Source organism: Hydractinia symbiolongicarpus, chromosome 8 (assembly GCF_029227915.1).
Source record: "Hydractinia symbiolongicarpus strain clone_291-10 chromosome 8, HSymV2.1, whole genome shotgun sequence".
Classification (NCBI taxonomy): Eukaryota; Metazoa; Cnidaria; class Hydrozoa; order Anthoathecata; family Hydractiniidae; genus Hydractinia; species Hydractinia symbiolongicarpus.
The window spans coordinates 7,967,524-7,981,345 of record NC_079882.1 but is presented as its reverse complement, the minus strand read 5'-3'; the positions used below and the strand labels follow the sequence as shown (position 1 = coordinate 7,981,345).

At 32.2% G+C, this 13,822-nt stretch overlaps 3 protein-coding genes across 8 annotated transcripts in view; 1 reads left to right on the top strand and 2 right to left on the bottom strand.

Moving 5' to 3' along the window:
• Positions 1-13,822, top strand: part of LOC130655967 (maternal embryonic leucine zipper kinase-like) — a 35,023-nt gene that overhangs the window by 6,669 nt on the left and 14,532 nt on the right. For 3 of the 6 annotated variants that reach the window (XM_057458793.1, XM_057458795.1, XM_057458794.1), the window contains exons 2-10: positions 30-105; positions 703-786; positions 1,800-1,849; positions 2,020-2,061; positions 2,697-2,813; positions 3,631-3,684; positions 4,232-4,321; positions 5,313-5,339; positions 6,276-6,375. In XM_057458793.1, the coding sequence (XP_057314776.1) occupies positions 99-105; positions 703-786; positions 1,800-1,849; positions 2,020-2,061; positions 2,697-2,813; positions 3,631-3,684; positions 4,232-4,321; positions 5,313-5,339; positions 6,276-6,375 (571 nt within the window). In that variant the 5' untranslated portion in view covers positions 30-98. Of the gene's footprint in view, positions 1-29; positions 106-591; positions 787-1,799; positions 1,850-2,019; positions 2,062-2,696; positions 2,814-3,630; positions 3,685-4,231; positions 4,322-5,312; positions 5,340-6,275; positions 6,376-13,822 lie in introns of all 6 variants that reach the window. The other 3 variants (XM_057458791.1, XM_057458792.1, XM_057458790.1) reach the window with 1 other exon arrangement.
• Positions 7,300-8,915, bottom strand: LOC130655970 (melanocyte-stimulating hormone receptor-like). Its single transcript, XM_057458797.1, has one exon. It carries the CDS (start codon positions 8,760-8,762, stop codon positions 7,644-7,646), a length of 1,119 nt encoding a protein of 372 aa, XP_057314780.1. The 5' UTR covers positions 8,763-8,915; the 3' UTR covers positions 7,300-7,643.
• LOC130655971 (trace amine-associated receptor 9-like) lies at positions 10,501-12,089 on the bottom strand. The gene has a single exon (XM_057458798.1). The coding sequence runs from the start codon at positions 11,629-11,631 to the stop codon at positions 10,657-10,659; it is 975 nt and encodes a 324-aa protein (XP_057314781.1). The 5' UTR covers positions 11,632-12,089; the 3' UTR covers positions 10,501-10,656.

Genomic DNA, 13,822 nt, shown 5'->3' with positions numbered 1-13,822 from the left:
CTTTATTGTTTTGTTTGGTTCTTTTATAGCACTGTGATGTACTTTGATGTTAATCCTCCAGCAAAGCTGTGAATACAATCTCTCTCTTAAAACTCACAATGAAAGGTAAAGTGGTTAATAAAGATAAGAATAAAATTGTGTTGTGGTGTTTTAATTTTTTTTTGTATAGTATAGATGTAATACTTTTATCTGGTGTTTGCTTTTATTGCTTTATTTGTTGAGCACAATACAATTGTTTGTTTGTTTATTATTTTATAAAACAAAGAAAGATGTTTAAATGTAAACTGTGAAATAATCGTGCATCTAATTATATTACGAAAAAATAGATATTGTTTATCTTTCTTTCAGTGTTTTTTCTATTTCGTAAATAAATAAGTGTAATTACATATTTTTTGTTTTGATATACTTTCTGCAAAATCAAAAAGAGAAGATACATTTATAAAAGAAATATTTCTGAACAGATTTTTTTATGTTTTGTGGTGTCGAATTATGTAAACTTGATGAGAATTTGATCTCTTTTTTTTGTGTCAGGTTTTGCAAGCAATATCAAGCATTATTTACATAGTGTTTAAAAAAAAATTTTTTTTTCAGAACTTTCAGAAAAGAAAAAAATGCTGCAGCATTTTGGTTTTGCGTCACGTATAGGTGAAAAATAATAATGATCATTGTATATTTGAAAATTTTTTACAATAATCATGCCAGGTGAAAGGACATCATCTATTTCTGTATCACTACCAGAAGAATTAACAAAACATTATGAAGATAAGAAAAAGGAACTTGGATCAGGTACGTGTCTTTATATTTTTGATATGTTATTGTTGTTAAAGTTTGTTATCTGTGATATGTTACCAGAGAAGTCAAATGATAAAGTTACAAAGAACAAGGCAACCATACATTTTAAAATTAGAAATAAAATTTTATGTATAAAAAGTCAATGTTGCCATTTCAGACCTTGTGGACAAAACTTGGACTTTACTCTTCATTTTTGGCATTGACGCAGGACAAAATTAGTAGAGATATGTTGTAGTCCATTTCTGGTACCGATATGTAGTGAAACAAAATGTGTTTTTTAAACTTGGAAATCACAAATTTGCTTGCAAAATCTAAATTATTATTTCTATTTTCTGTGGATCAGTGATCACTAATAAAGGATCATCCCCAAGTGTTTCTTAGCCGTATTGAACACAGAAAATTAAGTTTGTTGGCTATAAAAATTGCTTCCTTTGTACTTCATTTTAAAGGCCGAGCCTTTAAAATGAAGTACAAGTGGCATTAAATATAATGTTACAAACTTTCCAAGAATCTTACTATTATTGGTTTATAAGAAAAATATAAAATAAGAAATAGAATTTAGGAAGGAAAAAGTTTTTTTTTCAGTTAATCAAATTCTTTTGTTCATTTAATTCCACAATTCAAAAAAAAAATATTTACCAAAGTGAATTCACCAAAAAAGACATGATTGCAAAACTCGTGAAAATCTCAAATAACAAAAAAAAAACAAAAAAATGGCAAAATATAAACACTGTTTTCAGATTTGAGCCATCTTTATTCCATGTAACAGCAGAACCGGTGTCATGGGTTTGGTAGGGGGAAGAGGCTGTAGAATGTTTTTATTTTCTTGGCATACTCAACGCGTAGCAAACATGATCCACATTTTCTTGCACTCTTGCACCGTTCATTTTTTCTTTGATTGCAATACTTTACTCTTTACTTTTTAATAATCTCCTGGATAGTGACAAAAAGTTTTCATATTAAGTTTGTGAACCAACACAAACTAAAAAAAACATCTTTGTTTTTAGGGGGATTTGCAAAAGTCATCCTTGCAGAGCATATTGCTACAAAGGAAAAGGTATCTGATTCGTAATAAATACACCACTATGAATAATTGGATCAAATCCCAATAATGTTTTCCAGTATTTTAGTTACACAGCCTGTATTTTTATCTGCTCTTTGTGAATGCTAGCTAGAATAACATTGGAATTTTAAATGTCACAACTCACTTCTTCAAATTTATTTCAGGTGGCTATTAAAATAATGGACAAGGCACTGCTAGCGAAAAAGGTATTTGTTGCTATTGGTTTCATGACATTTCTGTTTATTTTTTTTAACTTTATCTCTTAAAATAATCTTACTGCACTTGTCTAATAGTTTTAGGCCACTTTCATATTCCTATTTATCACCCCAGTTTATTCAGATATTCTGAAAAATAGAAACTCTCAACTTTCCTTTCCTTTAAGTAATTTTATGGTTGTGTAAAAATCAGTTGTTTTTGAAGGAAACTCAAGGTATAAAATGATGTTGGACTTACATTATAGAGCCTAGAAAGTTGGTTAACAAGACTTTTTAAATTTTTTAAAAAGCTCCTTTCGTTCTCAAGATATTCACATTTAAAGAATTTCAGATTTAATTTTATGCAGCAGCATAAATTATGATGTCATATTTAAGCAATAGCAAATTTTGACATTTTCTGTCATCAGTAATTTTAGACCTGATAACAAATGTGCATTCAAACTTTATCAATGTCTAGATATTATAAAGATGAATTGATTAACATAATTTTTTTTGCCAAAATGACACTTGATTGCTCGTCCAAGGCCTCTTAATTTTTTGCTGACCACTCCGCAACTTGCTATCTGCACGTCGGTTTGCAATACAATTTTCTGGGCGAGCTTGTATATCTAGTATTTTTGTTATAGGATGATCTTCACAGAGCATACAATGAAATTTATGCTTTGAAACATTTGATCCACCAACACATATGTCAGTTGTATCAAGTTTATGAAACACAAGAATCAATATTTCTAGTTATTGAGGTATTGCTCATAAAATACTGTGATGGAGAGCAAAAGTATGTGAGAGGAAGTGCAAGAAAAGTTAAAAAGAGAATTACTTTGCTTTAAAACAAGGGCGATTCTTTGTGTTAGGTGAAGGAATTCTTCTGGAATTTGCACCGTATTGTAGGCCTTTACTTAGGGAATTATTTTTTTTGCCTCTAGCAAGGTGCTTACTCTTTCAGAAATGTCAGGATAGTTTCAAATTATTAAGAATTGTGGAAACGTCAAGAAAATGTCAGGAATTTTGGGTTAAATGGTAAATCAGAACCATTTCTATTTTCAAGATGTTGGCAGAGGTTAAATTTTAGACTTGCATTAGCAGTTTCTTTTAAAGTTACATTTTTAGGTTTCAAAAGGTGTAGCAATTTGCCTGAATATCTGGAAGGAAAATTTTAGGATTTCTAGTCAAAAATGTCAGAAATTTCTGAAAAGCAAAGTGTTAAGATTAAGCCGGCACCTTGCTCAGACAAAGCTTTAAAACCTAAATACTATAAGATTTTTAATCGTAATTCCATTAAGAGTTTTTTTTATCTTTATCTATGTTTTTTAGACAGTTATGGTATTTAAGATGGCATGTCAAAAAAAACCTACAAACAGCTATATTAAAAAAGATAAGTTGGCAGCCTGACACAGCTCTATAAATAAGTAAGCCTAAAGATTCAAGGTTTAAAGTAATCAACAATTCTGAAATTGTAATCCACTTTGTAATGGTGGTGTGGTGTTAGCGTGTTCTGCTTGTAATTATAAGATTGCAAGTTCGAATCCTAACTATGGAACACTTTTTTCACTTTTGTAGTATTGCCCTGGTGGTGAACTTTTCGATTACATTGTATCTAGGAAGAAACTTCAGGTAAGGATCTTTTTTTGTTTTCATTAAATTAATATTTGTTGAAGCTTTAGGCATATTCTTATTTAACCTTTTTTAACTTCAGTGTTGAGAAATATACAAGGGACTGGAAACGAACAGGGTGGCCACACCTAAAATCTCCTAAATAGTCAAATATTTGGAACATAAATTTTGATTCCTTCTACATTCCCCTAAAATTGTTTATCCTGTGCCATGTATTTTTATTTCCAAGTAGTTAATTTTTATTGTCACGATTTGGAAATAGAGTTTGTATGTAATGTTAGGCTTTATTATCAGTAAGTGCTTATTTCCTCCAAAGATTTTGTCAACTTCTCCTAAACTATGAAAAAGTATACGTTTTCAGTGTTTTCTCCTTAATGTTAACCCAAAAAAGTTTTAAAGTTTAATATGTTAATATGTTCCCACCTTGGAAAAGATAAAATGCGACTGAAATGTCCAAGGAGTGTCCAAGGTGCATTTTCTGGATAGAAATAAACGGTATTGATAGAGGGGTCTACTGCATATAGGAGTTTGTTTTTTATGTTTAAAGGAGAAGGAAGCAAGACATTTGTTTCGTCAAATCATTTCAGCTGTTGCGTATATTCACAAAAAGGGTTATGCACATAGAGACCTAAAGCCGGTATCACTTTAAATTGATTTATTTATTTTGTTTCTGTCTTAGGCATTTTTATTATTATTATTATTATTATTATTATTATTATTATTTCATGGCACTCGGGAAGTGTTTAAAGTGTTTATTGAGAAAGTAATAATAGTAAAAATAATAGTAATAATAAAATAGTACATTTCATGGAATCTTCTCATGCTTAATCAAAAGCATCTCTCACTTAACCACTCTACTACGAAGATGTTTCTGATAGTAAATCAAGTAGGAGTTTTAACGTGTTGAAAATTTAGAATGAAGGTATAAAAACCAAAAATGAAATATGCTGTGTTTAAAAAGGCATTGTTCTTTCACGCACTATCTTTAGATAACGTCGAGAAATACATACATTACATGGAATAATGTTTTTAAATTTAAAAATTCGACTTGTTTTTTTTCTTCATGATTTCTATGCTTACGTGAATTTAATTTTGAACTTTGAGGAGGGGTCCCATTCAAGGAGTGGAAGAGCTCTTACAAGAAATACATCTTATATGTTAAAAAAGCATAATTTTTTTCTCTTTGTTTATGTCTATACCTTCCTCTGCACCATTGTAAAAAAAGTAAAGTTAATGGTAAGACACTACTAATTACAAAAAAATAAATAAATTCTACAAAACAAGTTTTGTTGTATTATTTTGGTTTTGTAGAATGCGAGAACTGATTTGTAGCGACCTTTTTTTGGAAATAAGTTATTTTTTTATCAAAAGAGGAGCGCGGATTCGATTAAATACGATCTGTCAGACGCAGATGAGTGCTTTGAACATTTTTGCATTTCTAACATTTCACAAGGTCATTCATGAATGACTTTATTGAATGTCCCCAAATCCAGGAAAAAAAAAATTCGTACTTGATATGCACTACAGAGATATTGTTCTTCTTACCAACATTTAAGTTTTAAATCCCTCTTCAAACTCTATGCGAGTTTGAGTCAGCATAAATTTATTTTAAGATCTGTTTTTTTTAGGAAAACATGTTACTCGACGGTGAAAAGGTAATTCATAAATTTATTAAATTTATCGACACGATTTTCAATTTGTTGGATAAGTGAACATGCTGCTACTTATGCAGCGTCCAAAATATTTGAATGGTGTTGTTTCTATTAACTAAAGTTACAGATAAGATCTTCTCATGTATCATTTAAAAAACAAACAAACGTAAATGGACATGTTAGGAACTGGAAAATCTCATCAAGAAAAAATCTAAAATTATCAGAAAATATAGGAGAATTAATTTTAGAGAATTTAGTTTAAGCCATCGTTTACTGCAAATTCTAATTATTGCGAAAACTTACTTTTCCCTGGAGAAGGAATGTATAGCTACCTTATCAGTAAAAAAAAACAACATGAGCAAAAATTTGGTAAAATTTTTAGTTGGTAAAATATATTAGTCATCTGCAGAAAAAAAAGTTAAACTGAAGAAATTCAACATTTGTTTCCTCTTTTTAAGGCATTTATTTGAGTTCTTAATGCTCTATAAAAAAAAAAGCAAAAAGCAACAGTCAGCAAAACATGAAATTGGTATTTGGTTCTTTTTAACCATCTTTTATTTAATGTTTCTGATCGTAACTTAGAAGAAATGACGCAGTGTTTGTGTTAAACTTAAGTACCTTCTCATGGATCAAAATACTTCTCCTGAGAGCAAAAAGCTCAGGCGTAGAGAAAAGTTGCTCTTTATCAACCGTAGAATAGACACTCTCAAGTAACTTACATTTCCCAGGGAACATTTCAAGATGTTTAAGTTAACTTAGGATAGTAAATTTTGAATAAGAGAAATATCGACAGTTGTAATCTCTAAACTTAGTCAAATTTTGTCAAACATGACATCAGTGGTTTAAAATGGTGGTAATTTTTTTAAGTAAATTCATGTCTTAACAAGCTAGTTTTAAAAAGGTCTTCACTGTTCTAGATCTTCACTGTTTCTTCTTTAGAATTTAAAAATAATTGATTTTGGATTGTGTGCCAAGCCTGAGAATGGTTTACGAAGCCCACTTCATACAAGAGCTGGCTCAGCACTTTATGCATCACCAGGTAAATATTATGTTGGCTATCTTCACCAAATTGTATCTCTTTAATGATAGCCCTATTCCGTCTGTCTGTCTGTCTGTCTGTCCGGAAAGACGCGTCCTGTTACGGAAACCCGAAATGCTATATATAAAGGACGGGCGATCCCGTGGATTTTTCCACGTGTTTAACAACTGGTCTATATTATAATACACGTATGCGTCTGTCCGTCTGTCTGTCTGTCACACAAAATGGTAGCTTAGCTGCGCAAGTAGCGAGAAGCACGCAATGCAGCATAAAGAGGACGGGCGAACCTGTGGATTTTTCCACGGGGTAACGACTAGTATTCTTGAAGATTCTTAGCCTAGTTAACTAAACTTTCTTCCAGGTTATCAAATTCAGTTTCTCTCAGACGCAAACATGTCAGAGCAAATCCCTAAAATTCAAATCCCCTTCATGACAAACCCCGAATAACAATCAACCAATGAGCACAAAGTCGATGTAGTCACATATTGCCCTCTTAAATAATTCAAGAATTAATTATATTTGTTCTGGTTAGTAAGGCCATTCGCGCTCAAAATAAAGGATTTCCGATATTGACCATGTGATCCTAAGAAGGACATACATATAGTCATCATTTTTTTGGAACCTTTTCTTATTACCTGTAATCTGTAGTAGAAACTCAATTTTAAAATACAATAAATAATAAAAAACCGTGAAACGTTGGTAAAATATTCAAAAACTAAACAACATTCCAAGTCAATGGTAGCATTTTTGAGTGTTTTCGCCAATCTAAAGCATTCAAATTTCGCATTTTTCCCAATGTTACCAACATGGTGCAGTACCCCACAGAGCCTGTTAACCCCTTCTAATAGTAGAGACAGTAAAACTTGCTGAAAACATTGATGGTTAATAAAAGAATGGAAAGGAAGAGAAAGAAAAATACAACTATTTGGATTCTATTTTTTCGTGTCTCTCACAAAAAATGTTCAAAAAATAATTTTAAAAATATATTTTAGTTACTTTTATTTATTATTATCCTGGGCTATTTTTGGAATGTTAAGAGAATACCTGATCGTCTGGCAGGTACTTTCATAATAAATTGACACAGGTAACCCACTAATTCATCCATCCATGTCGTTACGCCCATTCCGTTACGCACTCCCAGAAATAATCGTATGAAGTAAAAGTAACAACTCTTCTACTTGATCAACCACTGGCGGCACAATCTTGAATTATGTTATTGGATCTTAAACAAGGATAATATTGTTTTAATCAATTTCGATTCTTTGTTGCTATTGTTGTTGTTGTTGTCTTTGTGGTTGTTGTGTTTGTTGTTGTGGTTGTGGTTGCTGTGGTTGTGGTTGTTGTTGTGTTTGTGTTTGTGTTTGTGGTTGTTGTTGTTGTTGTGGTTGTGGTTGTCGTTGCTGCTGTTCTTGTATGTCCTGGAATTTTCTAGATATTCTAAAAGTAGAGTTGAAATTACTGTCCCATTTGCTGCTACTTCTGTCATGGTCGTTCCTTCGACATCCACACACCCTTTTAATTCCTGTCCGTACACTTTTTAACGTAAAACAATACAACAAAGGATTGACCAGCGATTTTGCTGCTATTATAGTAAAAAGCCATGGTGACGTGGCATAGAGCATATCATTAGTGTTGTACGGATACAATACCCAGAATGCACTTACTATCAAGTATGGCATGTAAAAAATAATTAGTGATACTAACATTCCAAAGGTTACCACAGTGTATCTTCTCTCCCTCGTAGATCTTCGTGTTTTCGTACGAATGTTTTTAACTGTTCTGTAGATTCGGATGTAAATGTACGTACAAGCAAGCAAAGCGAATATTGCAACGGGCGTTTGCACATAGAATATTAAGTCATAGTAAGGCAGTAGCGAGGCTAGGTTCACAAAACCGACTATAAATATCCACAAGACAGTCATAATGTACTTATAGATTCGTTTGTTAACGAGGATTTTCTCGTGGTATGCGAAAGGTTTGAAGATAGCCATGTATCGATCGACTGTAATAATGGTGACGGTAAGAAATGACATCATGCCGAATATGTTGACCGTGATGATTTCAATTGTAAATAGCACGCAGTTGTGTGTCTTGTGATATGCTAGCAGTAATACTGTAGTGTAGAGCGGGATACTCACACACCCAACCAAGAGATCGCACACTGCGGTATTCGCTAGTAGAAAGTTGGCGGGGGTGTTAAGTCTTCTCACTCGAACAATCGCTGTGATGATTAAAATGTTTAACACTGTGATGGGAAGTATTAAGGAAATGGCGGATGCTGCTGCTACGAGTAAATTTGTTTTGAACCCATCATGCAAAGCGTAATCATTGTATGTGACCGCACAGTTGAATTGGTAATGCTCTTTTGATGTTGTATTTATATACATGATATATAATATGTAGAATTAACTACTTCTCACATCTCCACGACTTTCTTCATGTCTTCTCATGGTAAATTATCTTATTTCTATTTAATAATTTAAAACAGTTTCCCATATTATCAAATCCTTTATAAATTGTTTATGAAAAATAGATTTACATTTCCCAATTTCGTGCTGTTTGAATTATTGAATGAATTATTTTTGTATATTTGCTCGTTTTTTTAGATTCTATGTCAGCTGTGTATATAAATTTAACCGCTAAATTGACTTCTGGATTTTATTTTTTATACCCGCCATAAAGGCCTTTTTGCCAATTAGATATATTTCGTAAAAGAATTATCAGTTATAATTCTTATGACTAGAAACTCGACTTCTAAAACTATTATCAACTCTTTTTTTTCCATTTAAAGTATTTAGTATTATAATTTAATTAGTGTTTATATAATTCGTCGTCCTTTGGGATGTGAGGGGCGAAGACAGCAAGTATCAAAACTTTCTAAAAGTTCGCTGAAGCTACCATTATGAGACTTATCCTTTATTTATGCTGTACACAGTGTTTTTATGAAGATACGTTTCCTATTGTACTGTTATTCATAATAACTATTTGACACTGTTAGTAAGAGCGGTAACTTTCAGTAACACGCGTACCCTCCTATTTACCCCTGATTTTTTAACATTTTAGGGGACTGCCTGTCTTCACTCCCGCGTTGATAAATGAATTCTCGTTATTTTAGCTTTAATAATTTGTGCAAATGCACACCTCTCTGCAAACATAACGACTTTGATTAGTAAGAAGGCTTACAGCTGCTATGTTTATTTTTTTCCCGCCAAAAGAATTGAAATGTTTTGCCACAAAAATGAAGTAGCGCAACTTTTGTGTAAGAAATGAAATCAGCCCTTAGTCGATAATATGTAAGTGCAGAAAGAAAAATTCAAATGATAAACGATGTTTTGCATTTCCAAAATGAAAATTAAAGAAAAGAAGTGTTACTGTAATTTTTGCGTTTTTTAAGGTCCATTTGTATAACCAGTTACAATAATGTTGCGCTTTTTGTGTTTTTATAAGCGCGTTCTAAGTTTTTCTTGGTTTTGTTCCAAAAAACATTGTCCAAATATCAAAAAGGTGTTAAATGGCTTTTTTGTTCACCCTAACTTAATTGTTTTGCTACCATTGATTTTATTTAAAAAATTTGCCCTAAAAGAATTGTCAAAAAAAAGGTGAGCTAATTTTAACTTTGGGCAATTAGTGGTTCTGCAGAATGAAGACATTTTGTACCTCAAGCATCCCCATGCACCAGTTTTATGTAAGGTAAGGCTGCCAGACGTTGCAAGCTCATGTTTGTTGTTTGTTTTGACTGAGTCTGACAAAATGTCGGTGGTTTAGTGATCCTAGGTAGATTTAGAGGACTTCAAGCAATTGTTTCTTCTTGTGTCTGGTATTAGTAGCTTGTTTGTTAGGGTTTAGTTTTAGCTAGTTAGTATTGGATGCTTCTGTTTAAGGAGAATTTTTTTACATATTAAAATTGCGAGGCTATTCATTTCGAAAATATATCAACATTTAAACGACTAGCTAAAGATCACATAAAAGCATCATCTGAATATTTATTACCATACTACAAACTATACAAAAAGTTCAATATATACATACTATAACATACTATATTCATACTATACCATGCTAATATACCACATATGGTTCTTATTTAAGGTTTTTCATGCCATAAACTATATATATCGACATTTAGTTCATTGAAGAACACGTTAATTATTATCGTCTAAATATTTATTACCAAACTGTTACTATACAAAATTTCAATATATACATACTATAATAAATACTACATATATAGTACTTTAGGTTCTACCTAGTATATACTATATGTTCTCCGTAATATATATACTATATATAGTACTTACTTAAGTCCGGTTGATTTTTTTTTCTCTTCTTCATCAGGAGTTCTTTTACAGCATGGCGTATCTTAGACATTGTGAAACAATACAAAAGAGGATTTACTATAGATTTTAACGCTACAAACGTTATCGTCCAGACATGCAGCGCATCTAGTCTGTCTTTGTTTATTTGGAGTTTTCTCGCCCATATCAACACAACGGTGATGTAGGGCAAATAACAAATACACAAAGATAAAAACATCAGCAAGGCTAGTGTGGCCATTCTTGCTTCTTTCTTCTTTGTCCGAATATTCTTTTTTTTACGAAATTTCCCATACTGAGTGTGTATGGCTCTGTTAACTTTTCTCACGGTGATGAAAACTTTCGCGTATGCACAAGTAAAAATTGCCAGCAGCGATGGGAACATTATACCCTCGATGACGTATAGAATATTACTTTTTTTCGCTAAAACGAACGATGTTACTCCTATTGCTACGACAAACAATATGGTCACGCAAACCCAAACGTAAATGTTCACATTGGAGGTTATTTTGCTGCTGTAAAAGTAAGGTGTAAACAAAGCCAAAGAAATATCAATTAAAATTAGAATTACACCGAAGAAAGACTGCAGGCAAAATATATGCAACAAAATAACTGCAGTTATATATAGCCAGCATTGTTTGTTGACTTGAGACACGGCTTGGATGACCACTATTGTGAAAGCTGGTAGTCCAATGAGACCCACAATGAAATCACTTACTGCGGTGTTCACCAATAAATAATTAGCGGGCGTTCTGAGGTCCTTCTTCTTCATCAGGGCGTAGATGGCTAGTACGTTTAGGAAGACTATGTTTGCTGATATGATAAAATTGATAGGTATGTTGACTTGCAGACTTGATCGGTAATAGCTGTCGATTCTGAAGTTGGTCGTATCTTGCATGCATGTGATGGTGTAAAAGACGGCTTGGTCAGTTTTATTATCCATTTTTTTTTTATTTATTGTTTGTAGTGACTGCGTGTATTGTTAGTTTTCTCAAATAGTGTAAATTTAATATGAAGCTTTTGTTCAGTCTTACATTCCTAATAAACCTGCAAAAAATCATGCCCAGCTGACTCTGGTATTATGGTTAACTCTTTTTTCTGTGAGGTATTGTTGTTGGCTATCAATCAGGATCTACGGTGTGTTCGTGCAGGATTTCTGTGCCAACTTGCTTAAATCACACTATGTGGACACCATTCAGCATATTTTATTTTGCTTTTATTTATTTTTCATTTTATTTTTTTGCTTGTTTATTTATTAATTTATTTTTATTTATGTTATGAAATTAACCTCATTTGGAGTTAACTGCATTTCTGTCGACGGTTCCTGCGGTTTCCTGTGTTTTTGAATTCTTTCACGAAATTTTTCTTCTATTTTTGTATAAAGTGCAGATATGAGTTTTTTAGACAGAAAGTAACCAGTATATCTGCAGTGCATTAATAATTCATGTTTTGCTACCAGTTTTGTGAGGTATAAATAAACTTATTTGGCAGAAAGAAAGAAAAAACGATTTAAGGCTTTTATCGAGATCAAAGTACATCAAAAATTATCAGACCATCTTGGAAATAAAAATATACAGACACTGGTTCCCAGCCCTCTCAGGATGCACACAAAATGGGAACAGTAGTTATTCTTCGCCACTCCTTTTAATACACCTTCTCACAGTTGAGAAAAAATAACATACCCTTATTTTATTCAACTCAAGGTATCTGTACAACTAGTTACACCGTACCAATCATCTTAAAACCAATTTAGAAGACATAACAACTTCCATAATTAAAACTGAAAACGACCTTTCCTTTTTACCAAAAATACTGCGCTGTGCGCTGGCAAACGTGTTTGTTTTTTTTGTTTTTAGTTTTTGCGCAATAGCCTCCGCGCAGATTTTTCTCATAGCCGTGTGGTATTGTCTTTTGAAACCACTACTTCGTGTAATACTACACATCATAGTAACTGTATCATAGTAACTGTAAAAACGTGTATTCTTATCAATTTTCGTTTATTTCTCACCTATTTCTTTTTACAAAGGAACTAGCAGGTTTTGTTTTTAAATTTGATGATTTTTATGTTTGCTCACAAATTTAGAACTGGTTTTAAATATTGGTTATTTTTAGACTGATCTTTATTAGCAGCCACAAACAAAACACAATCTTTTTTTAGCAATAATTCAACATTAACCTTCAGCGCACTGTTGCTCTAACTGCAACCTCGCCCCCAAGGCTTTTCAGTCCCAATGCAACAATCTGTTAATAGGAAAATGTTAGAGCATACTACCTGCGAAAAACTAGTTGGTTTAATATGAAAGATATTGGAAAGTTGTTAATGAAGCTTTTTACTTTTTTGAATAATCTCCATCGATTCTTAAGATTTTTGACTTTTGATAAATCATGTATTAGAAAAAATAGGGTGCTGTTTTCAGTTAGTTTTTAGTCAACCACGCTTTTTTGAGGATATCCCTCAAATTCGAATCCACCAATTAACACAAAAAATTCTCAGAGTAAACCACGAATTAAAATCAACCAATGAGCATAAAGCCAGCATGGTCACATCTCACCCTATTAAAAAGTACGAGAATGAATTTATATTTGTTTCGGTAAGTGAGGCCCTTTGCGCTCAAAACAAAAGATTTTTCAAAATGATAACACGAGTAAAGCACAATAGAAGTAACCAATCAAAAAGCGAGGTCAGTATTTTGACCGCAGGAAATTCGTTTGCTTCCCAGCGTAAATTTTCCCACCTCAATTATTCCGATTTCCCGTTGTTAAGAAAAATTATGCTGGGTTTATTTTATTTTACCGTCTTTGTAACATTTTAATACGGAAACCAGATGTGAGCTGCACGAGAACATTATTCGGTTCTGTCTAAATCTGGCTTACCATTTGAGCAGTGGGTCTTAATTGTTCTTATTATAATTATGTGACCAAATCTGCAAAAATTTGTTTCGTAGAAATTTTAAAAATCGGTCATCCGTAAAAATTTTTCCTTAAAGTTTCTACAGCAAATTTTTTTATTCCTTCGTGCTGGAGTTCTTTGTTGCTCATTGAAAATACATTTTTGAAAGCTATATTTTAGACAAAATACTGATTTTGCCTTTACTAAAATCACAACACTTTCAAAATCAACAATAAAATAATGC